This window comes from Tamandua tetradactyla, chromosome 9 (assembly GCF_023851605.1).
Source record: "Tamandua tetradactyla isolate mTamTet1 chromosome 9, mTamTet1.pri, whole genome shotgun sequence".
Classification (NCBI taxonomy): Eukaryota; Metazoa; Chordata; class Mammalia; order Pilosa; family Myrmecophagidae; genus Tamandua; species Tamandua tetradactyla.
The window spans coordinates 32,443,968-32,468,621 of record NC_135335.1 but is presented as its reverse complement, the minus strand read 5'-3'; the positions used below and the strand labels follow the sequence as shown (position 1 = coordinate 32,468,621).

General features: G+C 38.4%; 1 protein-coding gene across 9 annotated transcripts in view; it reads right to left on the bottom strand.

Annotated features, from left to right (window-relative positions):
* The window catches only part of CFAP92 (cilia and flagella associated protein 92 (putative)), a 226,504-nt gene that overhangs the window by 73,117 nt on the left and 128,733 nt on the right, over window positions 1-24,654 (bottom strand). For 8 of the 9 annotated variants that reach the window (XM_077116383.1, XM_077116381.1, XM_077116384.1 and 5 more), the window contains one exon: window positions 22,732-23,026. The exons of the other annotated variant lie outside the window; for it this stretch is intronic. In XM_077116383.1, the coding sequence (XP_076972498.1) occupies window positions 22,732-23,026 (295 nt within the window). The remainder of the gene's footprint in view (window positions 1-22,731; window positions 23,027-24,654) is intronic. 9 annotated transcript variants of the gene reach the window in all.

Sequence of the window (24,654 nt, the reverse complement as noted above, 5' to 3'; positions counted from 1 at the left end):
ACACAAACGGACATTTGCACACCAATGTTTATAGCAGCATATTTACAATTGCAAAGAGATGGAAACAACCAAAATGTCCATCAACAGACGAGTGGCTAAACAAACTGTGGTATATACATACTATGGAATATTATGCAGCTTCTAAGACAGAATAAAGTTATGAAGTATATAACAACATGGATGGACCTTAAGGACATTATGCTGAGTGAGATCAGCCAGAAACAAAAGGACAAATACTGTATGGTCTCACCGATATGAACTGACATTAGTGAATAAACTTGGAGAATTTCATTGGTAACAGAGACCATCAGGAGATAGAAATAGGGTAAGATATTGGGTAATTGGAGCTGAAGGGATACAGATTGTGCAACAGGACTGAATGTAAAAACTCAGAAATGGACAGCACAATACTACCTAACTGTAATACAATTATGTTAAAACACTGAATGAGCTGAATGTGAGAATGATAGAGGGAGGAGGGCTGGGGGCACAAATGAAATCAGAAAGAAAGATAGACTATAAAGACTGAGATGGTATAATCTAGGAATGCCTAGAGTGTATAATGATAGTGACTTAATGTACAAATTTTAAAAATGTTTTTGCATGAGGAAGAACAAAGGAATGTCATTTCTGCAGGGCACTGAAAATAAATTGTAATTAATATTTTGAAATTTTAACTTACATGTGAGACTAAAGCAAAAAATGTTTATTTGGCACAAAATTTATATTTTGACTAGCGCATTTCCTAATATAAGTTATGTAGACCACTTAATTAAACACCATAAGTACATGGAACCTTGAGTAGGACATGAGATTTTGTTGGTTCGTCCAGAGTGATGCCCTGATAATCCAGAGTGATTTGAACAGTGAATAAAACAGTATTTGTGAAGTCCCCTTTGGGGGATGGTGAGAACAGGGGAAAATTCAACTTCCCCAAGTTGAATTCTTGATATTCTCACAAGCAGTGCAGACAACCAAAGCTGTAGGCTGAGCCCCCAATCTTGGAGGTTGTTCATATGAAACTTAACCCTTCAAAGGATAGCTCAAGCCTACTTAAAATTAGTCCTAAAAGTCACCACCAAGAGAGCCTCTTTTGTTGCTCAGATGTGGCCTCTCTCTCCAGCCAACACAACAAGCAAACTCACCATGTGGGACAAGACTCCCAGGGGTGTGGACTTTCCTGGCAACGTGGGACAGAAATCCTAGAATGCGCAGAGACTCAGCATCAAGGAATTGAGAAAAACCCTAGAATGAGCTGAGACTCAGCATCAAGGGATTGAGAAAACCTTCTTGACTGAAAGGGTGAAGAATGAAATGAGACAAAATAAAGTGTCAACAGCTGAGAGATTCCGAACAGAGTTGAAAGGTTATAGAGGTTATTCTTATGCATTAAATAGATATCACCTTATTAGTCAAGATGTAATGGAGAGGCTGGAGGGAACTGCCTTAAAATGTAGAGCTGTGTTCCAGTATCCATATTTCTTGAATATGATTGTATATTGTTATAGCTTCCACAATGTGGCTGTGTGATTGTGAAAACCTTGTGTCTGATTCTCCTTTTATCTACCTTATCTACAGGTGAGTAAAACACATGGAAAGAAGATGAATAACAGGAATTACAAATGTTAAAATAAATTTAGAGTGGAATGCTAGTGATTGGTGAGGGGGACGAGTCGGGGGTATGGTATGTATGAATTTTTTTCTGTTGTCTTTTTCTTTTTCTGAATAGATGCAAATGTTCCAAGAAATGATCATGACGATGAATATGCAACTATGTGATGATATTGTAAATTACTGATTATATATGTAGAACGTAATGATCAAAAGTTACGAATGTTTGTGTTTGTTTGGTGTATTTTGGTATCTAAAAAAAGAATAAAAAAAAATAAAATAAAAAGACCTGAAATCAAAGGCCTAACTGCACACTTGGAGGAAATAGAAAAGGTACCAGAAACTAATCCCAAAGCAAGCAGAAGGAAAGAAATAACAAAGATTAGAGCAGAAATTATTGAAATTGAAAACAAAAACAGAATGGAGAGGATCAACAAAACACACGTTGGTTCTTTGAGAAGATCAACAAAATTGGCAAGCCCTTGGCTAAGCTGACAAAGAAAAAAAAGATGGGATGCAAATAAATAATATTAGAAAAGAAAGGGACGACACTACTACTGACTCCAAAGTAATAAAGATCATAAAAGGATACTATGGACAACTGTATGCCAACAAATTAAACATCTTAGATGAAATAGACAATTTCCTGGAATCACACAAACAACCTACACTAACTCCAGAAGAAACAGAAGACCTCAACAAACCAATCACAAGTAAAGAGATTGAATTAGTCATCATAAACCTTCCAACAAAGAAAAGTTCAAGACAAGGTGCTTCACAGGTGAATTCTATCATTCCAAGAAGAATTCAAACCAATCCCACTCAAACTCTTCCAAAAAATTGAAGAGGAGAAAACACTACTTAACTCATTCTATGCAGCCAACATCACCCTAATACCAAAGTCAGATAAAGAAACAAAAGAAAATTACATACCAATCTCTCCAATGAATATAGATGCAAAACTCAATTTTGCCAACAAACTACTTACAAATTGAATCTAACATCACATTAAAATAATTATACACCATGATCAAATGGGTTTATTCCAGCTATGCAAAGGTGGCTCAACACTACAAAATCAATTAATGTAATAATCACATTAACTAACCAAATGGGAAAAATCACATGGTCATCTCAATTGGTGCAGAAAAGGCTTCTGACAACATGCAGCATCTTTTCTTACTAAAAACACTTTAAAAGATAGGAGTAGCAGGAAATATCCTCAACATATTAAAGAACATATATGAAAACACCGCAGTTTATGTCACACTTAATGGTGAAGGACTGAAAGCTATCCCTCTAAGATCAGAAATAAGACGACAATGCCCACTGTCACCACTGTTATTTGACATTGTGCTAGAAGTTCTAGCTAGAGCAATTGGGCCTGAAAATGAAATAAAAGGCATCCAATCAGAAGGGAAAAAGGAAAACTTTCACTATTTGCAGATGACATGATTCTATATTAGGAAAGTCCAAAAGAATCCACAGTGAATCTACTAGACCTTAATAAATGGATTCAGGAGAGTGACAGGATACCAGATCAACATGTAAATACCTGTAGCATTCCTATTCACTAGTAATGAGCAATCTGGAGAAGAAATCAAGAAAAAAAATCCATTCACAATAGTAACTAAAAGAATCAATACAAATAAGGATATAAAGGACATATACACAGTAAACTACATGACAGTGCTAAAAGAAATTTAAAACTAGTTAAGTATATGGAAGAGCAGTCTGTGTTAATAGATTGGAAGACTAAATATCATAAAGTTGTTAATTCTACCCAAATTGACTTACATAGTCAATACAATCCCAATCAAAATTCCAACAGTCTATTTTACAGAAATAGAAAAGCCAATCATCAAATTTATTTGGAAAGGAGTGGGGTCTCATATAGCCAAAAACATTTTGAAAAAGAAGAATAAAGTTGGAGGATGACAATTTAAAAAAAGACTTGAAAAGACAAAAAAAAAAAAAATCCTGGGCTTCCAGAAAGCAAGACCCCAGAGAATAGCGCACCTTGCAAGGATTTAACCAAACATGGAATCAAAAAGCCATTACAAGACAAGCCAGGATTGGAGATGGAGTCATCCAGAAAGGATTTGTGGAAAGTTCTATTATATGGTTGCTTTGATCCCTGTATGCTACATGCCATGCCAAAATTTTTTTTGTGTGAGATCTGTATAAATGGACCCACTGCTGATGGTTCTAAAAGGGATGGAACTGAGGGAAAATAACATCAGAGGCAGGACCATGGAAGTTAAGGTCTGAGGCCAAGTAACCTCGGGCCAGGAGAGCAGATCTGCCCGTGTGTGTGGAGGGGATGACTTTGCTGCAGAGACAACAGGTGAGCTTCCTGCCTTGATGTTCAAGAAGAGTTCTGGTGCTCCAGACCCTGGAGGGTGTGGAGTGCTCTCCCCAGAATGTGAGGGAGGCTGGCTGCCTTCCTGTTGCTCTGAAGGGAGTGAGAATATGGCCCAGAGAAGGCAGAGAATCTGGGTGCCACCCAGATGCTTGTGGAGGGTGGGGTTGAGAAAAAAGTGGTCTCCCCAGTGTTCCCCAATGTTACAACCCTCATCCCAGTATTTGGAGAGAACAGGGCACTGCTCTTGGAAAGGGTAGGACTCTGCTTTCTAAAGCCCTGAGGATGAATGACTCAGACTTTGAAATGTAATGGAATTTTCCCCTGCAGACTTTCAAAATAGTTTTAGTGCATTGTATGCAGGACAGTGTTTTGTATATGAAAAGTTTTAGTGCATTGTATGCAGGACAGATGAGCACCATCAGGTGAAAAAATGTCTATTATTTAGAGATTAAGTATGTTTTAAGGTGATGTGTATAGTTGGCAAGTTGACAAGGGGTTGACACTGTAGTAGTTGACACAAGATGGTGCCCAGTTATTCTGTTGCTGTGGACTTAAATCATCAGCATGTGAAATTCTTCTATGGCTGATTACATCGGGAGTGCCTTCCACAATGAAGGGTTTAATTTAATTAGCTGGTGATTGAAAAGGATGAATCAGAAGAGAGAGAAATAGCTCAGCACAGCTCTGTACAGCTCAGCGCAGCCCAGCCCAGTTCAGCTCAGAGCTGACACAGATCCAGAAGTTTGGAGATGCAGAAAGGAAATGCCCCAAAGAAAGCCATTGGAACCCAGAAGCTGGGAAAGAAGACCATCAGATGCTACCGTGTGCTTTCCCATGTGACAGAGAAACCCAGAGGAAAGTCAGCTGCCTTCCCTCTGAGGAGCTGTACATTTCTAACTAAATAAAGCCCCTTTATAAAAGCCAATCCATCTCCAGTATATTATGTTCCAGAAGCTTTAGCAAACTAAAACAGACCATTTGGTGGTTCCTCAGAAAGCTAAGTATAGAACTGCCAAATTATTCAGCAATCCCACTACTAGGTATATATACTCAGAGGAAGTGAAAGCAGAACATGAACAGATATTTGCACACCGATGTCCATAACAGCATTGTCCACAATTGCCAAAAGATGGAAAAACCCAAATATCCATCAACTGATGAGTGTATAAACAAAATGTGATATATACATACAATATACTATTATTCAGCAGTATGAAGAAATAATGTTCTGATGTATGTGACAACATGGATGGACCTTGAGGACATTATGTTGAGTGAAATAAGCCAGATGCAAGAGGACAAATATTTTATGATCTCACTAATATGAAATAATTATAATGAGTAAAGTCATGGAGTTAATACCTGGAATAAAGGTTACCAGTGTATAGAACAAGGATAGAGAAGGTGGGGTTGTTGCTTAATCTATGCAGAATATTTAATAAGATTGATTATAAATGTTTGAGAAGGAATAGAGGTGATGGTAGCAAGTTGTTGTGAGTGTGATTAACAGTGCTGAATTATGCATGTGATTGTGGTTGAAAGGGGAAGTTTAGGACTGTGCATGTCACTAGAAGAAAAGCTAGAAGATGAAACATGGGACTGCATAACATAGTGAATCCTGTTACGGGCAATGAATATGGTTAATAGTACAAATATAAGAATGTCCTTCTATGAACTAGAGTAAATGTACATCACTATTACAAGATGTTAATAATAGGGTGTAAACGGGGAAAAAATACATCAGGTATAGACTGTTGACTACAGCTAACAGTAATATTTTAGTGTCCTTTATTGGTGGCAACAAAGGTACCACACCAGTGCTAAGTGTCAATGATGGGGGTACAAAGAGTGTGGGTTTTTTATTTTTATTTTTTGGAGCAATAAAAATGTTCTAAAATCGACTGTGGTGATGAATGTACAACTCTGTGATTATACTAAGAGCCATTGCTTATACATTTTGGATGGCTTGTGTGATGTGTGAATGAAACTTTTTTTTAACTTTTTTATTGCATAGTATAACATTTATACAAAGCAAAGAAATAAAAAAGCAATAGTTTTCATAGCACTCTTCAACAGTAGTTACAGGACAGATCCCAGAGTTTGTCAAAACTGTTTTTTGTTTTTAAAGATAGCCGGTATAGTATTTTTGTTAAAGCTGCAAGGATGCAGTATACCAGAAATGGGATGGTTTTTAAAAGGGGAATTAATTAAGTTGCAAGTTTCAGTTCTAAGGTCATAGAAATGTCTAAACTAAGGCATCCAGAGAAGATAACTTAACTCCAAAGAAAGGCCAATGTCTGTCACACAGGAAGGCACGTGACTGGCATCTTCTGGTCCTTGTTCCTAGTTCCATTACTTCTAGATCCTGATACCAGTGGTTTCCTCTCTAAGCATCTGTGGGCTTTCACTTGGCTCCTCTGGGACACAACTCTGGGTTCTGGCTTGCTTAGCATCTCATGAGAAGGCTCATGGTGATGTGTGCTGGGCTTTGCCCATTTCTAGGCATCTGCCCTCTCTGTCGGCACTCTAAGCATATCTAAATACCCATATCTGTGTCAGCTATGAAGCAACTGTTCTACAAGCATCTGTATTTCCAAAGACCTCTGGCTATGTGGGCACTTAAGCTTTTTCCAAAATGGTTCCATCTTAAAGGACTCTGGTAATCAAGCCCATCTTGAGTGGGTGGAAACACATGTCCATGGAAACCACCTAATCAAAAAGTCCACCCACAACTGGGTGACACCTCCATGGAAAAAACTTAATCAAAAGATCCTACCCAATAATATTGGATGAGGATTAAAGAACATGGCTTTTCTGGGGTACACAACAGTTTCAAACTGGCATGTATGACTATGGTAATATCAGATAAAATACATTTCAAGGACTAAATCATTACAAGGTACAAAGAAGGACAATATATATTGATAAATGAGCCAATTTATCAAGAAGATATAGCAATTATAAACATATATGCAGCTAAGAACAGAGCCCCAAAATTTATAAAGCAAACAATGGCAGAATTGAAGGGAGAACTAGATGACTGTATACTAATAGTGAGAGACTTCAATACACCATGTTCTAGTTTGCTAGCTGCCAGAATGCAATATACCAGAGACGGAATGGCTTTTAACAAGGGGAATTTAATGAGTTGCTAGTTTACAGTTCTAAGGCCGAGAAAATGTCCCAATTAAAACAAGTCTATAGAAATGTCCAATCAAAGGCATCCAGGGAAAGATACCTTGGTTCAAGAAGGCTGATGAAGTTCAGGGTTTCTCTCTCAAGTGAGAAGGCACATGGCAAACACAGTCAGGGCTTCTCTCTCGGCTGGAAGGGCACGTGGTGAATACGGCATCATCTGCTAGCTTTCTTTCCTGGCTTCTGGCTTCATGAAGCTCCCCGGTAGGCATTTTGCTTCTTCATCTCCAAAGGTCGCTGGCTGGTGGACTCTCTGTTTCATAGTGTTGCTCTCTCTGAATCTCCCATTCTCCAAAATGTTTCCTCTTTTATAGGACTTCAGAAACTAATCAAGATCCACTCAAATGGGTGGAGACATGTCATCCCCTAATCCAGTTTAACAACCATTCTTGACTAAATCACATCAACCAGGGAGATGATCTCATTACAGTTTCAAATATACAGCATTGAATAAGGATTATTCTACCTTTAAGAAATGGGATTTATATTAAAACATGGCTTTTCTTAGGGGGCATACTTCCTTTCAAACCAGCACACACCATTTTCCATAATGCATAGAACATCTAGACAGATGACCAGTAAGGAAATAGAAAACTTGAACAATGCTATAACTAGATTTAATATTCACACAGGGAACACATCACCCAACAACAGCAGAATCTACATTCTTCTCATATTACATGGGTAATTCTCTAGGATAGACAGTATGTTATGATACCAAGCAAGTATCTTCATGACCACAATGGAATGAAGGTAGAAATAAATAAGAGAAGGAAATGACAAAATCTAAAAATATGTGGAAAATATTGTTAAACCACCAACAGGCCTAAGGAAAAGATCACAAAAGAAATTAGAAAATGCCTTGAGACTAAAAAAAAAATACACAACACAACAAACTTCATGGATGTACAGCAAAAGCAGTTCACAGAGGGAAATTTATTGCTATAAGTGCTTACATTAAAAAAGAAGATTTGAAATAAGTATGCTAATCTTACACCTGGAGGAACTAGAAAAAATAGCAAATTCCACAGTGAACAAAAGGAAGGAAATAACAAAAATGAGAGCAGAAATAAATGAAATAGAAAAACAGTAGAGAGGATCAATTAAACCAAAAGTTCATTCTATGAAAAAAAATGAATAAAATTGACAGATGTTTAGTCAGTTTGACAAAGAATAAAGAAACAAGACACAAACAACTAAAATGAAAAATGAAAGTGGGGACATTACTGCCAGTCCCAGTGAAATAAAAAGACAGAATGATACTGTGAACAATTGTATGCCAATAAATTAGATAACCTAGATGAAATGGACAAATGGCTAGGAACATATGAATTACCTAAGGTGCCTTAAGGAGAAATAGAAAATCTTAACAGACCAAAAACAAATGAAAAACTGAATCAGTAATTTCAAACCTTCTGTCATGTTTAGGGACAGGTGTCAACTTGGCCAAGTTGTGGTACCTGTTTATCTGATTGGGCAAGCACTGGCCTGTCTGTTGCAATGAGGACATTTCATAGGATTAGGTCATGATCACGTCAGCTGCATCCACAGCTGATTCCATTTGTAATCAGCCAAAGGGGAGTGTCTTCTGCAATTAGTGATACTAAATCTAATCATGGGAAGCCTTTTAAGGAGGACTCAGAGGAGACAGGTTCCATTCCTGCTTTGGCTGGTGAGCCTCTCCTGTGGAGTTCATCCAGGCCATCCATCGGAGTCATCGGCTTTGCAGCCTTCCTTGTGGATTTTGGACTCGGCGTTCCTATGGTCACGTGAGACACTTTTATAAATTTTATATTTGCAAGTGTTCCCTGTTGATTCTGTTTCTCTAGAGAACCCTAACTAATACACCTTCTAACATAGAAATGTCCAGGACCAGGTAGCTTCAATGATGAATTTTATCAAACATTGAAAGAAAAATTAACACCAATCCTTCTCAAAATCTTCCAATGAATTCAAGAGAAGAGAACACTTCCTTATGAGGTCACTTTACTTTAAAACCAAATCCAGATAAAAACATCACAAGAAAAGAAAATTACAGAGAAGAACGGGAGGGTGACTGAGACAGTGATTCCAGGGTGTAAGTGGCCTGGGAGAGTCTTCTGTACCACATAGGGTGGCCCTGGATGCAAAAGTTGAGGAACTGAGAAGCAGAGAACTGGAGCCTATCATGGAAGCCCAGAGTCTACAGGAGTATATGGCGGGGAGACAGGGACTAGGAAGTAAGCCAAGCCACATTCCTTAAACACTCTACCCTCACCAGTGCAGCCCCATGATCCATAAATCGCCCCACACTCCACACACCTGAACCCCATCACACACTCCCATTCCCCATGCACCAAGCACTCCCACCCCACCAACCCCCAGTGCATGTACCAGCCCCACACCCCCACCCCAAGTGCAGCCCCACCCACCTCTCCTGCACCTCTCCCGAGCACTACCCTCCCCTCCCTGCTCCCTGCAGGCAGTCACCAGCACATAAAGGCTGTGGGTACTAACCTCCATACCCAGGCTACACCTTCCCCGAGCCCATATAGTCTCACAAACCCACCCCACCTCCCCTAAGTTCAGTACACAGGTACATACATCACTTTACAGCACCCCTAGACCCACGCATGCACCCAGCCCCCAACCATGAACCCCAGCTCTGAGAAAATGCTGACCTGCACAGCTGGGTCACATCCGCCCTCCATCCATGCAGGCATAATGTCAACCCACTGCCATAGCTCTGCACATGCGCACACCAGGGCCCCATCCCCCAGACCTGCACATCCTCCCCAGGCACTGGGCATTCACACTCACAGGCACTAGCACAGCATCCCAAACCTGCACTTATAGCTGCGCTGCAACACATCACCACACTGTTGTGCCCCACCCCACACCCGGTATCCTGCTACACATCCATCCCACAAACACAAGTCTTTAGACTACTGAAGGAAATCAACTCCAAAGTAAATCAATCAAGATATTTATGTGTGGCAGAAGATCACTAAGCACATCACAACACAGACAGATATAGCCCTGACGAATGACCAAATTAAAACACCAGAGGAGACACAAACGTTGGAACAACTAATCAAAGATATTCATATAACTCTACTAAATAAAATAAATGGGACGGCTAATACAGGAGATCAAGAAGACACTAGAAGAGCATAAAGAGGAATTTGAAAGAGTAAATAGAAAAAAGTAGCATGTGTCACAGAGATTGAAGATTCTGTAGACCAAATAAAAAACATACTAGAGACACACAACAGCAGATTTGAAGAGGCAGAAGGAAGAGTAAGTGAACTGGAGGACAGAACAGCTGGTTTTGAACACTCAAAACAGCAAATGGCAAAAAAAGATGGAAAAATTTGAATTGGATCTCAGGGAAATAATGGACAAGACAAAGTGTACGGCTATGTGATGATATTGTGAATTACTGATTATATATGTAGAACAGAATCATCAAAAGTTATGAATGTTTGCGTTTGGTGTTTTTTGGTATTTAAAAAAATTTTTTTAATTAATTAAAAAAAAGCATTTGGAAAACCTTATGTAATTGAACTTGCAAAAACCTCAGGTGAAAAACCTCAGGTGAAAAAAGCTTTTCTCTTATAGTTCTCTTTCTGCTTTACTTCTTATTTGTTATCTCATATATTGTATTGCCTTTTGAGTAAGTGAAATAATTTTGCAATTCCAATTCATCCATGCTGTCTGAACTTTTTTCTGCCATGTAGGGAGCAAACCTGATGCTCATGGCCTTTAATCAGTTTTGAGAGTCTTTATTCAGTGATTTTCTTATTTTATATGAATACCAGCTACTGTTGCCTATGAATTAGTATTTGATTTAGCTTGTACAGTGAAATTAATTTGTTATTTGTTATTTGTGTTATTTGCTGTTTGTAGTTATCCCTTTATGTCCTCAGTATTCTTATGTGCCTGTACCATATCTAATACAGACTCAAGTAGAATGGACATGAATAGAATATTAAATTTGTTTAGAGTTTTTTCATAATCAAACATAAAATCAGGCATTTGAACTCTTTGATCGTGCATGAGAACAAAATAAAAATTAATGTTATGAACATTAAAAAAAAACAAAAACAAAAGCAAAAAAGTGCACAAATATAACAATCACTGATGTTCCAGAAGAAGAGTAAAGGGCTAGGAAGAGTAGTTGAGGATATAATAGGGATATAATTCGCTCCATGAATTCCAAATAGAATAAATCCAAATAGGCCTTCCCTAAGACACATACTAATCAGTCTGTCAAATATGGAAGAGAAGCAGAAAATTCTGAAAGTAGGAAGAGAAAAACAATCTACTAAATACAAGAGTAACCATAAAAGACTGAGTTCAGACTACTCAACTAGCACCATGGAAGTGAGAAGGCAATGGTATGATATATTTAAGATCCTGAAAGAGAAAGGCTTCCAGCCAAGAATTTTGTACCCAGCCAAACTGTCCTTCAAAACTGAGGGAGAGATTAACATTTTCACAAACAAATCCTGAAAGAATGTGTCAACAAGACACTGGCCCTACAAGAAATATTAAAGGGAGTTCTGCCAACTGAAAAAAAAAAAAAAGACAGGAGATGAAGGTCTGGAGGAGGGCACAGAATTAAAAAGTACCAGTAAGGGTAACTTAAAGGATAGAAACAGAAAGAGGTAAAAGAATATATAGATCTGACAAATAAAATCCAAAAGATAAGATTATAGGTTCAAGAAATGCCTTTTCAGTAATAACTCTGAATGTTAATGTACTAAATTTACCAATTAAAAGACACAGATTGGCAGAATAGATTAAGAAATATAATCCAGCTATATGCTGCTTACAAGAGACTCATCTTAGACACAAGGATACAAATAGAATGAAAGGGAAATGAGGAAAAAAGATTTTCCATGAAAGTTGTAATCAAAAGAAAGCAGGAGTAGCTATACTAATATTGGACAAAATAGACTTTAAATGTAAAGACATCATAAGAGACAAAGAAGGACACTATATACTAATTAAAGGGTCAATTCACCAAGAAGATATAACAATCATAAATGTTTATCTTCCAATCAAGGAAATCCAAAGTACATGAGACAGACATTGGCAAAACTAAAGGGAGTGATAGATGTTTTATACAACAAAACTATGAACAAATATATGACAAAAAACTAGACAACTTGGATGGAATGGAAAAATTCCTGGAGACACACAAACAAGCTACACTGACTCAGGAAGAAATAGAAGATCTCAACAAACCAATTACAAGTAAAGAGATTGAATCATTCGTCAAAAATCTTTCTACAAAGAAATGGCTTCAAATGGGGAATTTCATCAAACATTCCAAAAAGAACTAACACCAATCCTCCTCAAACTTTTCTAAAAAATTGAGAGAAAAGGAACACTACTTAGCTTATTTTATGAAGCTACTATCATTTTAATACCAAATCCAGGTAAAGATGCTATAAGAAAACAAAACTACAGGCCAATCTCCCTAATGAACATAGATACAAAAATTCTCAACAAAATAAATTGAACCCAAAAGCACATTAAATTAATTATACACCCTGACCAAGTGGGGTTTATACCAGGAATACAAGGATGGTTCAACACAAGAAAATAAATTGATTTAATACAGCACATTAAGAAATCAAAAGGGAAAATCACATGATCATCTCGATAGAAGCTGAAAAAGCATTCAACAAAATTCAACATCTTTTTCTGATAAAAACACTTCAAAAGATAGGAATCAAAGGTAACTTCCTTAATATGATAAAGGGCATATGAAAACCTGATAGCCAGTATTGTACTCAATGGAGAGAGACTGAATGCTTTTCCCCTAAGATCAGGAATGAGACAAGGATGCCCACTGTCACCGCTATTATTGAACAATGTGCTAGAATTTCTAGCTAGAGCAATCAGGCAGAACAAAGAAATAAAAGCCATCCAAATTGGAAAGGAAGAAGTAAAACTTTCATTATTTGCAGATGACATGATACTATACTTAGAAAATTCTGAGAAATATACAACAAAGTTATGTAAGCTAATACATATTCAGAAAAGTGGCAGTATATAAAATTAATGTGCAAAAATCGGTAATGTTTCTATACACAAGCAATGACCTAACTGAGGAGTCAGTTAAGGAAAAAATTCCATTCAATATAGCAACTAAAACAATCAAGTACTTAGAAATGAACTTAACTAGGTACATAAAAGACTCGTGCACAGAAAACTACATAACAGTGCTAAAAGAAATCAAAGAAGATCTAAATAGGTGGAAAGACATTTCCTGCTCATGGACAGGAAAGTTAAATATAGCTAAGATGTCAGTTCTATCCAAATTGATCTGCAGATTCAATGCAGTACCAATCAAAATTCCTTCTTTGAAGACTTGGAAAAGCTAGGTACCAAATTCATCTGGAAGGGAAAGAGACCCCAAATAGCCAAAAGCATTCTAAAAAAGAAGAATGAAGTGGGAAGATAATAATCCCTTACTTTAAAACTTATTATAAAGCCACAGTGATCAAAACAACATGGTACTGAAACAAAGATAGAAGTATTGACCAATGGAATCAAATCAAGGGTGCAGAAATTGACCATCAAATATATGGTCAACTGATTTTTGACAAGGTCCCCAAATTCACTAAACTGGAACAAAACAGTCTTTTCAATAAATGGCATGGGAGAACTGGATATCAATAGCCAAAAGAATGAAAGAGGACCCTTACCTTATACCCTATACAAAAATTAACTCAAAGTGGATCAAACATCTAAACATAAGAACTAGCACCATAAAGCTTCTAGAAGAAAATGTAGGGAAGTATCTTCAAGACTTAGTAATAGGAGGCTGTGCTGGTTTGAAAGGATGTATGCCCCCTGGGAAAGCCATGTTTTAATCTAAATCCCATTTCATAAAGGCAGAATAATCCCTATTCAATACTATATGTTTGAAACTGTAATCAGATCATCTCCCTGGAGATGTGATTTAATCAAGAGTGGTTGTTAAACTGGATTAGGTGACAACATGTCTCCACCCATCTGTGTGGGTCTTGAGAAGTTTCTGGAGTCCTATAAAAGAGGAAACATTTTGGAGAATGAGGAGATTCAGAGAGAGCAGAGCAGAATGACATAGCCAAGAGAAGTAAAGTCCGCCAGCTGGTGACCTTCAGAGATGGAGAAGGAAAATGCCTCCCAGGGAGCTTCATGAAACAGGAAGCCATGAGAAGAAGCTAGCAGATGATGCTGTGTTTGCCATGTGCCCTTCCAGATGAGAGAGAAATTCTGAACTTTATTGGCCTTCTTGAACCAAAGTATCTTTCCCTGGATGCCTTAGATTGAACATTTCTATAGACTTGTTTAATTGGGACATTTTCTCGGCCTTAGAACTGTAAATTAGCAACTATTAAATTCCTCTTTTTAAAAGCCATTCCATTTTTGGTATATTGCATTCCCACAGCTAGCAAACTAAAACAGAGGTAGCTTCCTAAACTTTACACCCAAAGCACGAGCCATGAAAGAAAAAAAATAGATAAATGGGAATTCTTCAAAATCAAATGCTTCTGCACCTCAAAAGACTTTGTCAAAAAGATGAAGAGGCAGCCAACTCAATGAGAGAAAATATTTGGAAATCACATATTGGACAAAGGTTTGATTTCCTATATACACAAAGAAATCATATAACTCAACAACAAAAGAGCAAACAACCCAATTATAAAATGGACTAAAGATATGAATAGGCATTTTTTTTCTGAAGAGCAAGTACAGATGACTCAAAAGCATATGAAGAGATGTTCATTTTCATTAGCTGTAAGGGAAATGTAGATCAACACTACAATGAGATATCACTTCACACCTATAAGAATGGCTGCTATTAAGCAAACAGGAAACTACAAATGTTGGAGAGGATGTGGAGAAATTGGGACACTTGTGCACTGCTGGTGGGAATGTATAATGGTGCAGCCACTATGGAAGACAGTTCGGTGGTTCCTTAGGATACTAAGTATCAAGTTGTCCTATGACCCAGCAATAGCACTATTTAGTATATACCTAGAAGAGCTGAAAGCAATGACACAAACAGACATTTGCACACTGATGTTCGTAGATAGCAGCATTATTCACATTCACCAGAAGATGGAAACAAACCAAATGCCCATCAACAGATGAGTGAATTAACAAACTGTGGTGCATACATACGATGGAATATTATGCAGCAGTAAGACAAAGTGAGATCTTGAAGGACATGACAAGATGGATGAGCCTTGAAGACATAATGCTGAGTGAAATAAGCCAGGCACAAAAAGCTAGATACTGTATGATTCCACTTTCATGACCATGGTAAAGGTAAAATCAAAGGTTAATAATACAGAATATAGGGGACTTAGAGATACATAGAAGCTAGAGATGGGTGAATGGTTAGCTAATGAGGTTGAACTCCAATGTAAGGGAATAGATAGAAGTAACAGTGGTTCTCTAGTGGGTCTATAAGTAATAGTACCATATTGAAGGTGAACAAGATTGCAAGGGGTTGTATAGATCTCTATGTCCCACTAATTAACACTATAAATATAAATTAATTCTTGCAAGAACTGCTTCAAAGGTATGATTCGTGTACAAAAAGTGTTTTAAGTCCAGGGTCAGGGGAAACACTGCTATTGCATGCTAGGAGTTATGTTCAAAAGGAAACCATCAGCACTACCACAGCAACAGCAGAGGTAAATAATGGGGGTGAGGGACAACAGTTAGGAGGAGGTTTAGATTTCCTATTTGGTGAGGATGTGCTTATTGGTTATCTTTCTCTTGGGAACAATGAAATTATCTAAAATTGAGAGTGTTGATGGATTGAGGACTTTGGGCATGATATAGGATGCGTAATGAATGCAGATGGCTGAAGGATGCAGAGACTAAGAAGTAGATTGGCAACCACTGGTGGATACATATAATCAAATATTGTTTGCTACAGAAAGGAACGAAGTCATGAGGCACGCAACGATGTGAATGAACATGTAGGACATTTGGTGAGGCAAAATAAGCCAGAAATGAAAGAAAAATTATCGTATGGTCTCCTTTATAAAATGCTTATAAGAAAACAGGGGCCTAGATTGTAAACTCATAGAAGAGACATTTACTCTGGAATAAATTATTATTTCTGGATTTTGAGAGGTCGTTTGATATGTACATATGTATAACCTGGTATCCAGAGATAAGAACAAAGCCAATAAGGTTGGGGTTAAAGCAATTCAGAACACAGGGTAAGGAAGACAGTGTCTGTATTTTAGAACCACACATACTCTTTGAGACCAAAGGAAGAAAGGTTTATTTTATCTGGAACCTAAATTTTCTGTAGCACATAATCTAATTCAACATATCTGTGTAGTTCATTTGAACAACTGAAACACAGGGAGCCAAGAATAAGAAAGAGGGCCTTTAATCCTATATAGCTTAATGTAATGCCTGGATACATCGCAGAATATATTAAGAAGATAATCAAAAAGTATTGGTAAAGCCCCTTGAGGGATGGGAGAAAAATTATGGAACTATAACTTTACCATCTGGGAATCCCCTGATACTGTGTCAGGCATTAGGGACACCCAAATCAATACGCCAAACCCTTGATCTTGAGGCTTACTCTTGTGAAGCTTATGTAGGAGAGGAGAAGCTTGGTCTACCTACAGACATGTCTAAGAGTTACTTCTGGAGGACCTCTTTCATTGCTCTGATGTGACCTCACTCTCTCTAAGCCAAACTTTGCAGGTGAAATCACTGCCTTCCCCCTACATGGAACATGACATTAGGAGTGAAAGTTTTCCTGGCGGCGTGGGAGATGACTCCCAGAGAATGAGTCCAGCCCTGGCACCATAAGATCAGCAGTTCCATCGTGACCAAAAGTGGGAAGAGAAGTGTAACTAATAAAGTACCAGTGGCAAAGAGCGTTCAAATAGAGTCGAGAGGTTACTTTGGAGGTTGCTCTTATGCAAGCTTCAGTTAGACATTGCTACCTATCATAAGTTGCCAAACCCCAACCAAAACCATTCCAGCCAATCCTAAAGAACACTTAGGGCTATATATAAGATTTTACAAAGGTTCCATGAAGTTAAGTAACTTTCCAGAAACCTACAACCTCCAGATGGGTCTCTGGACCAGATAAGTCCCAAAATCTAGAGGGCCCAGCCTCACCAGAACATCAACTAGTTCCATCTCCCTACCCCATATTATTGAGACCCCCTCTCAACATGAAAAAGTCAGAAAGGCCATATCCCAAATACCCCTAAAGAGAGGGATAGAAAGATCAAAGGTGATGGTGGAGTTAAATAGAGAAAATAGGATTTAACAAATGAATATGACTGCTGAATCATTAAATTGATATCTCTTTTAGTCACCAGTATCTTAGAGCAGCTAGAAGTAAAAACCTAAAATTATGGAAATGTAACCCTTGTCAAACTCTGAAATACGTTCTACAACTGATTGTGGTGCTGTGCTTTGAAATTTATTGCTTTTTTTTTTTTGGTATATATGTTATTTTTCACAAAAAAGAAAAAAAAGGCAATTGTGATGATAAAAAAAATATTTAAGCCCTCTAGCCTTCTGTATTCTAGAGTAGCAAGAAGGAAAAATCTGAGCTGTTGGTATGGTAGCCCATGACAAACTCTGGGATCTGTCCTTTAACTGCTTGTTGAAGAGTGCTTTGAAAACTATTGCTTTTTCCTTTCTTTGCTCTGTATATGTTATATTATACAATTAAAAAAGCTAAAAAATAAATAAATAAATAACAGGCATCCAAATTGGGAAGGAAGAAGTAAACCTATCACTATTCACAGATGACATGAACCTATGTATACAAAAGCCCAAATAATTTACAAGAAAGCTATTAGAATGGGTGCAATGGTAATTCAGTAATAGAATTCTCACCTGCTATGCGGGTGACCTGGGTTCGATTCCCAACCCACGCCTTTCCCAAACAAACAAGCAAACAAGCAAACAAACAAATGGAAAACCAACCAAGCAAAAATTCAACAAATGGTGCTGCAATAAGGGGATACTCACATGGAAAAATAATGAAATGTGACCCCCACCTACAGCATATAAGAAAAGAAAGAAAGAATGCTATTAGAGCTAATAAACAAATTTAAGTTGCAGAATATAAGACCAATACACAAAAATCAGTCATGTTTCTATACAGAAGCAATAAGCAATCATAAAAGGAAATCAAGAAAACAAATCCATATATAATAGCATCTAATAAAATATCTAAGAATTTATCCAAGGGTGTAAAAGACTGATATACTGAAAACCACAAAACATTGCTGAAAGAAAGATGACCCAAATAAGTGGAAAGACATCTGTGTTCATGGATTGGAAGACTTACTATTGTTAAGATATCAATACTGCTCAACGTGTTTTACAGATTCATTATAATCCTAATAAAAATTCCAGTAGCCATTTTATAGAAATAGAAAAGCAATCATCAAATCATATAGAAATGCAAAGGTCCCCAAGGACCCAAAACCATTCTTAGAAAACTGTAATCCACCATGCAAAAGAATAAAGTTCAATACCATATTTTGCTTTGTTAAAGTTGCTGAAATGCAGTATACCAGAAATGGGTTGGTTTTTACAATGAGTATTTATTAACTTACAATCTACAGTTCTTAGCCATGAAAATGTCCAACTCAAGGCATCAACAGGATGATACCTGGACTCTGAAAAACAGGCTGCTGCACGTGGGACCCCTCTGTCATGTGGAAAGGCACACGGCTGGTGTCTGATAACCCTTCTCTCCCAGGTTTCACTGCTTTCAGTTTCTGGTTTCCGTGGCTTCCTCTCTGAGCTTTTCTTGGTTTCACCTCTTAGCTTCCCTGGTCTTTTTCTGCCTTTTACCCTCTCAAAAAGGACTCCTGTAAGGGATTATGACCCAACTTGAATGGGAATGGATACATCTCAATTGGAATAACCTAATAAAAGGGTCCTATGCACAATAGGTCTGCACCACAGGAATGGATTAAAAGAACATGGCCTTTACTGGGATTCATAACTGCTTCAAACCACCGCACCCCATACACCAAAAGTATCTCAAAATAGATCAGAGAACTAAATATAAGAGCTAAAACCATAAATTTCTTAGGAGAAAACAATGGAAAATCTTCAGGAACTTGTATTAGGCAATGGATTCTTGGATATGACCCCAAAAGCACAAATAACAGAAGGAAAAAATGGATAAATGGGACTTGATCAAAGTTAAAAACTTTTTTGCATCAAAGAATATTACCAAGAAAGTGAAAAGGCAATCCATAGAATGGAAGAAAATAGTTGCAAATTATATAATTGATAAGGGTTTAATATCCAGAATACATGAAGAACTCCTACAACTCAAAAATAAAGACCCAAACAACCTAATAAAAAAATGGGCAAAGGAATTATATGGACATTTCTCCAATGAAGATATACAAGTGACCAATTAGCACATGAAAAGATACTCAACATCATTAGCCATTAGGGAAATAAAAGCAAATCAAACCACAATGACATACTTCATATTCACTAAAATGGTTATTATTTTTTAATGGGAAATAAGTGTTGACAAAGATGTGGAGAAATAGGACCACTGTACATTGCTTGTGGGAATGTAAAATGGTACATTTGCTGTGGAAAACATTTTGGTGGCTCCTCAGAAAGTTAAACAGAATTACCACATGACTCAGCAATTTCAAAAGGTGGAAACAAATCCACAGATTAATGGGTAAACAAAATGTGGTATATCCATATGTGCTGGTTTGAAACTGTTATATATCCCAGAAAAACCATGCACTTTTTTTGAAGTTTTATCAATAAAACCATTCAATATACAAAATGAACATTCTCCTTTTCTCATTACATAGTTGTATATTCATCATGATCATTTCTTAGAACGGCCATACACTTTTAATCCAATCATGTGGGCACAGACCCATTGTAGGGTGGGACCTTTTGATTAGTTTGCATGGAGAAGTGACCCCCCATCTATTAAAGTGGGTCTTAATCAGCTTACTGGAGTCTTTTAAAAGGGGAACATTTTAGAGAAAGCTCAGACACAGACATTTGGAGATACAGATGGAGAACATCCCAGGAGATCCCAAAAAGCTGAGAGAGCCGTCTGAAACCAGAAGCCTGGAGAGAAGAACAGAGACGTCACCATGTGCCTTCCCATGTGACAGAGGAACCCGGATGCCAGCTGTCTTTCCTCCAAGAAAGCATCCTCTTGTTGATGCTGTAATGTGGACATTTTCACAACCTTAGAATTGTAACTTATAACTTAATAAATCCCCTTTATAAAAGCCAATCCATTTCCAGTATATTGCACTCTCACTGATTTAGCAAATGGAAACACCATTCAATGGAATATTATTCAACCATAAAAAGAAATGAAGTTCTGGTACATGGTACAACATGGAGGAACTTTGAGCACATCATGTTGTGTGAAATAAGCCAGACACAAAAGGACAGATATTGTATGATCTCACTTATATTAAATACATAGAATATGCAAATGAATAGACAGAAAGTAGAATAGCGATTACCAGCAGCTGGGGAAAGCGGGAAACGGGGAGTCACTGCTTTAATGAGTATAGAGTTTCTGTTTGGGGTGATGAAAAAATTTGATGATGGGTGATGGTGATGGTGGCATAATACGGTGTATGTAATTAATATCATTGAATGGTACAGTTGAAATTGGTTAAAATGGGGAATTTTGTGCTGTATATGTGCTATCACAATAAAAATTTTCAGAAAACACATGTCACACTGAGTTAAAGAAACCAAAAATAAAAGTCATATATTGTATGATTCTATTTATATGAAATATCCAGAAAGGAAAATCTTTACAGAATGAAACCAGATCCGTGGTTACCTGGGGTTGGAGGTAGGAACAGGGGTTAACTGCAAAATAACACAAAGAAACTTTTTGTGAGCAAAAAGTTTTAGAAGTATAAATACATTTTAAAACTGGATTACAATGATGGTTGTATATCTTCATAAATTTACCCCAAATCCTTGCTATATACATTTCTGACAAGTGAATTTTATGGTATATAAATTATATCTCAATAAAGCTGTAAAAAATTTAAAATTGTTAATTACTCTTGGGTTTCAATTATTGATTATAGCGTTCATAGGAAACTTTAAGCAATTAAAAAATAGTGGTTTGTTAGATAATAGAAAAATAATTTTAAAAAAATCTGGGCAAGTCTCTAAGTGATTTCAACAAAGTAAAGGAGTAAAGAGGATGTTAAATAAAGTGATGTGGTAGCATATTATAGAATTATATACAGTTACATTGTTGTAAAATCTTCAAGACCCCTTGTTAAATAGTGTAAACAAGATGGTATTAACCCATTGATGAATACAATATATCCTTGTACATACACATGTGTGAGAAAGTGGGATTGTTTAATAAGAAAGACTTCAATACTCCAAATATTGTTGGACTTTTTTATAGGTGTGTTTGTAGGTCTTATTTAGTATTTAATAAGAAATTTGAGGCAAAAACAATAAAACACATGGTATATATACTTTATAGAATACGGCCAAGGGGCATATAAATAAAGGAAGTTTCATAGTCTTAAATGTATTTATCATTAAACAAGAAAGAATTAAAGAGTCATCAACTCACAAAGCTAGAAAAAAGGACAAAACAAATGTAAGTTAAAAATATAAGTAGGTATGTGATGATACTGTGAGCCATTGATTGTATACTATATACAGAATGTTTGTATATTAAGAATGTATATACTTGTACATTATTTTATCAATAAAATTAAAAAATATATATGTAAGTATAAAAGTTGAAATTAATGAATTAGAGAAACAGAAAAAGCAGAATTGATTAATAATTCCAAGAGCTGATTCTTTGAAAAAACAAAACTCAAAACATGAACACTAATAGAAAAATCACTCTCTTCATTGGTTTTCACAAAGAAAGCACGTATATGAAGCTTTCACATTTATAAGAAAGTTTTCTGGAGACTGGGGGGCACTTTATGCAGGCAGATCCTGGACAAACTAAGTTGTATCTTAGGTGTTTGTGGTTTGTTTTTTTTTTACGTTTTTTTGGTTGACCTGAGGGTGAGGGAGGTTGTCCCTGACCATTTGGCCCACCTAGCACTCAGCCTTCCATCACTTCACCAGCTTCTCTCTCCTTTTTCCATTTTCTTACGCAGATTAGTTTAACTATCTCCCTATGTTGTTTGGATATTTCATGACACCCAGCCCTTAGCAATTTACAGGATGTCACACACACCTGCATGCACGCATGCACACACAAACACACTATTTCTTCCTCCGAGATGCACTCTGGGGGCCACGGAGAAGGTAATACATATACATCTAAAAACATTCCCTTTTGCCTTTCAGGAAGGCTTCAGCCCTGCACCCTGCGAAGCCAGAGGGCCACAAGGGAGAGAGCACCTGGAGGCTTCTTGCCCACTCAGTAAGTATCCCAGGCCAGATGAGGCCAGGGGTTAGGAAGGCATCCTATATTGCCGTACAGGTAGCTGGAGAGCCCAGGTGGGGCAATGGCCTGGGGGCCCTGTTGCGAGGTGGAAAGAGAGAATGCCTACCTGGATCAGGTTGTTCTGCTTTTTATTCTTCGACATCATAGAGTTCCGCCACTGCAGGTACTTCTCTTGGTGGGACTGGATCTCGGAAGTGAGGGTGGAATGCCGGCTCCTTAAGTCTTCAAGATTGGTGGCAGCTTGAGGGGGTAAGGCCAACAATCTTTCATTTGAAAGTTCCTCTTGAGAAATGGGCATCCCAAACTCGTGGCTCAAGCATTTGATCATGGCGGAGGTAGGCAGCAGGTCCCCCATGATCACATCCTTCAGCTTGGTGCTTTGATAACAGATGTCGTGGAGCCTGGAAACACAAGGCCGCCTGCTCAGCCACACCTACCTTGAAGACAGGGAGCAACCCTCAGGGTCAGAGAAGTTGACTCGCTGGCCCCAAGACCACAGAGCTAGCAAACGGAAAGCCTTGATTCAAATCTGATGGCTCCAAAAATGGGATAGAAAAAGGATCCAAGAATGCCGCCCCTTCTCCCTTCCCCAAACCCTACACAAAGTTAAAGGCCACCCACATTCTGCTCTGGAAACTTTTCTACTATGGTGGCCTTGTCCTCATGCCTCTCACCAGCCTGTATCCCCTCGGGGAACAGCCCCCCAAGCTGGCAGGCCAGTGTAGACCTCAGCACCTCCCTGAGCAAGAAGGGAGACAAATCACACACAGCCCCATCTCTTACAGCTCAAGGACTCAACAGTCAAGTCCGCCCTCGGTCCCCACCCCCACCCGCGGGACCACACTTACACATTTGTGCCATCTCTTCTGCTCAAACGTCAGACATCCCTACTCCCTCACTGCCCTCTCAAATGCCCTAAGCGTGCAGTGGGGTATTTTGACTAACTCATGTTCTCTGGAAAAGCACCTTTAAGCACTGTTACGTGCTAGTTCAGTACCCCAACCACTTCCACAGTCTGGCCGTGAGGCGGCTGGACTTCACCTCTTCCTAGCTGAGTGGTCTTGGACCACACTTTGTCTTTCTGAGCTTCTGTTCCCTCATTTTTTCAGGTAGGGATAAACCCATAATGTTATGTAGCTGTCCAGGATATGCAGTAAGCAATTAACAACTAGTAGTCTTCTTTCCTTTCCCTAACAAAATTCCTGGCTCCTGCCCATCGCCACCAGGGCAGAGTCCAGCCTCCCTCTACTGACCATCTTGACATCCAAATGCTCCTGCGCCTGCCTCCCCAACACCAACCTTCTGACTTGGAATTTCGCCTGCTAATGGAGATGACCCAATCTGCAAGACAGAGCTGAGGGTGGGGGCGAAAGACAAAGCTTCTTAGGCCTGTCCGAGCCCTACTCTTCATTTTTCCTGTTTTTGCTCCTTCTCCTGCATTAATGCATTCAACAAGCACTAGCTATGTGCAGATTCCTGGCCAGGTCTGTCGCTGGCTTAAAAAATAACAGTTTGCTGTGTTCACTGCTGCTCCAGGCTGAGGCTTTCCTGACCTGCTGGAAGGACCAGCACTCTCCCTCTTTTCTGGCCCTGTGGAGCCTGTCACGGACTGGCCATAGGTCCCAGTGTACCCGACTGCACTTCCTTTCTGTGTCTGTCTCCCTTCTCAGCCTTGGCTTCCTGAGAGAGGGGGTCGGGTTTGGCTGTCTCTCAGCTGCTCTCTAGTAAGTGGAGGTTCAGTGAGTACAGCATTTAGCAGACAAGGACAAGCAGAGTGCGTGCCTGAGGACTGGAGACACCAGGGGGACAAAGAAAGGCCTGGCATTTGAGCAGAAGAAATGGCATAGGCAATGGCATGCAAGGATGGAAAGATCCAGAGTCTTTGGAGAATGGCCTTCTGAGGATTGGGGAGCGATTCCTCAGGGCAGGATCTGGGGTAGAAGCAGACAGAAAAAGCTGCCCTGGCCTGGCTCACCTGCTGGTTCCCATCCCATGAGGCTAAGCACTTGCCTACTCTTCAGATTGTGCT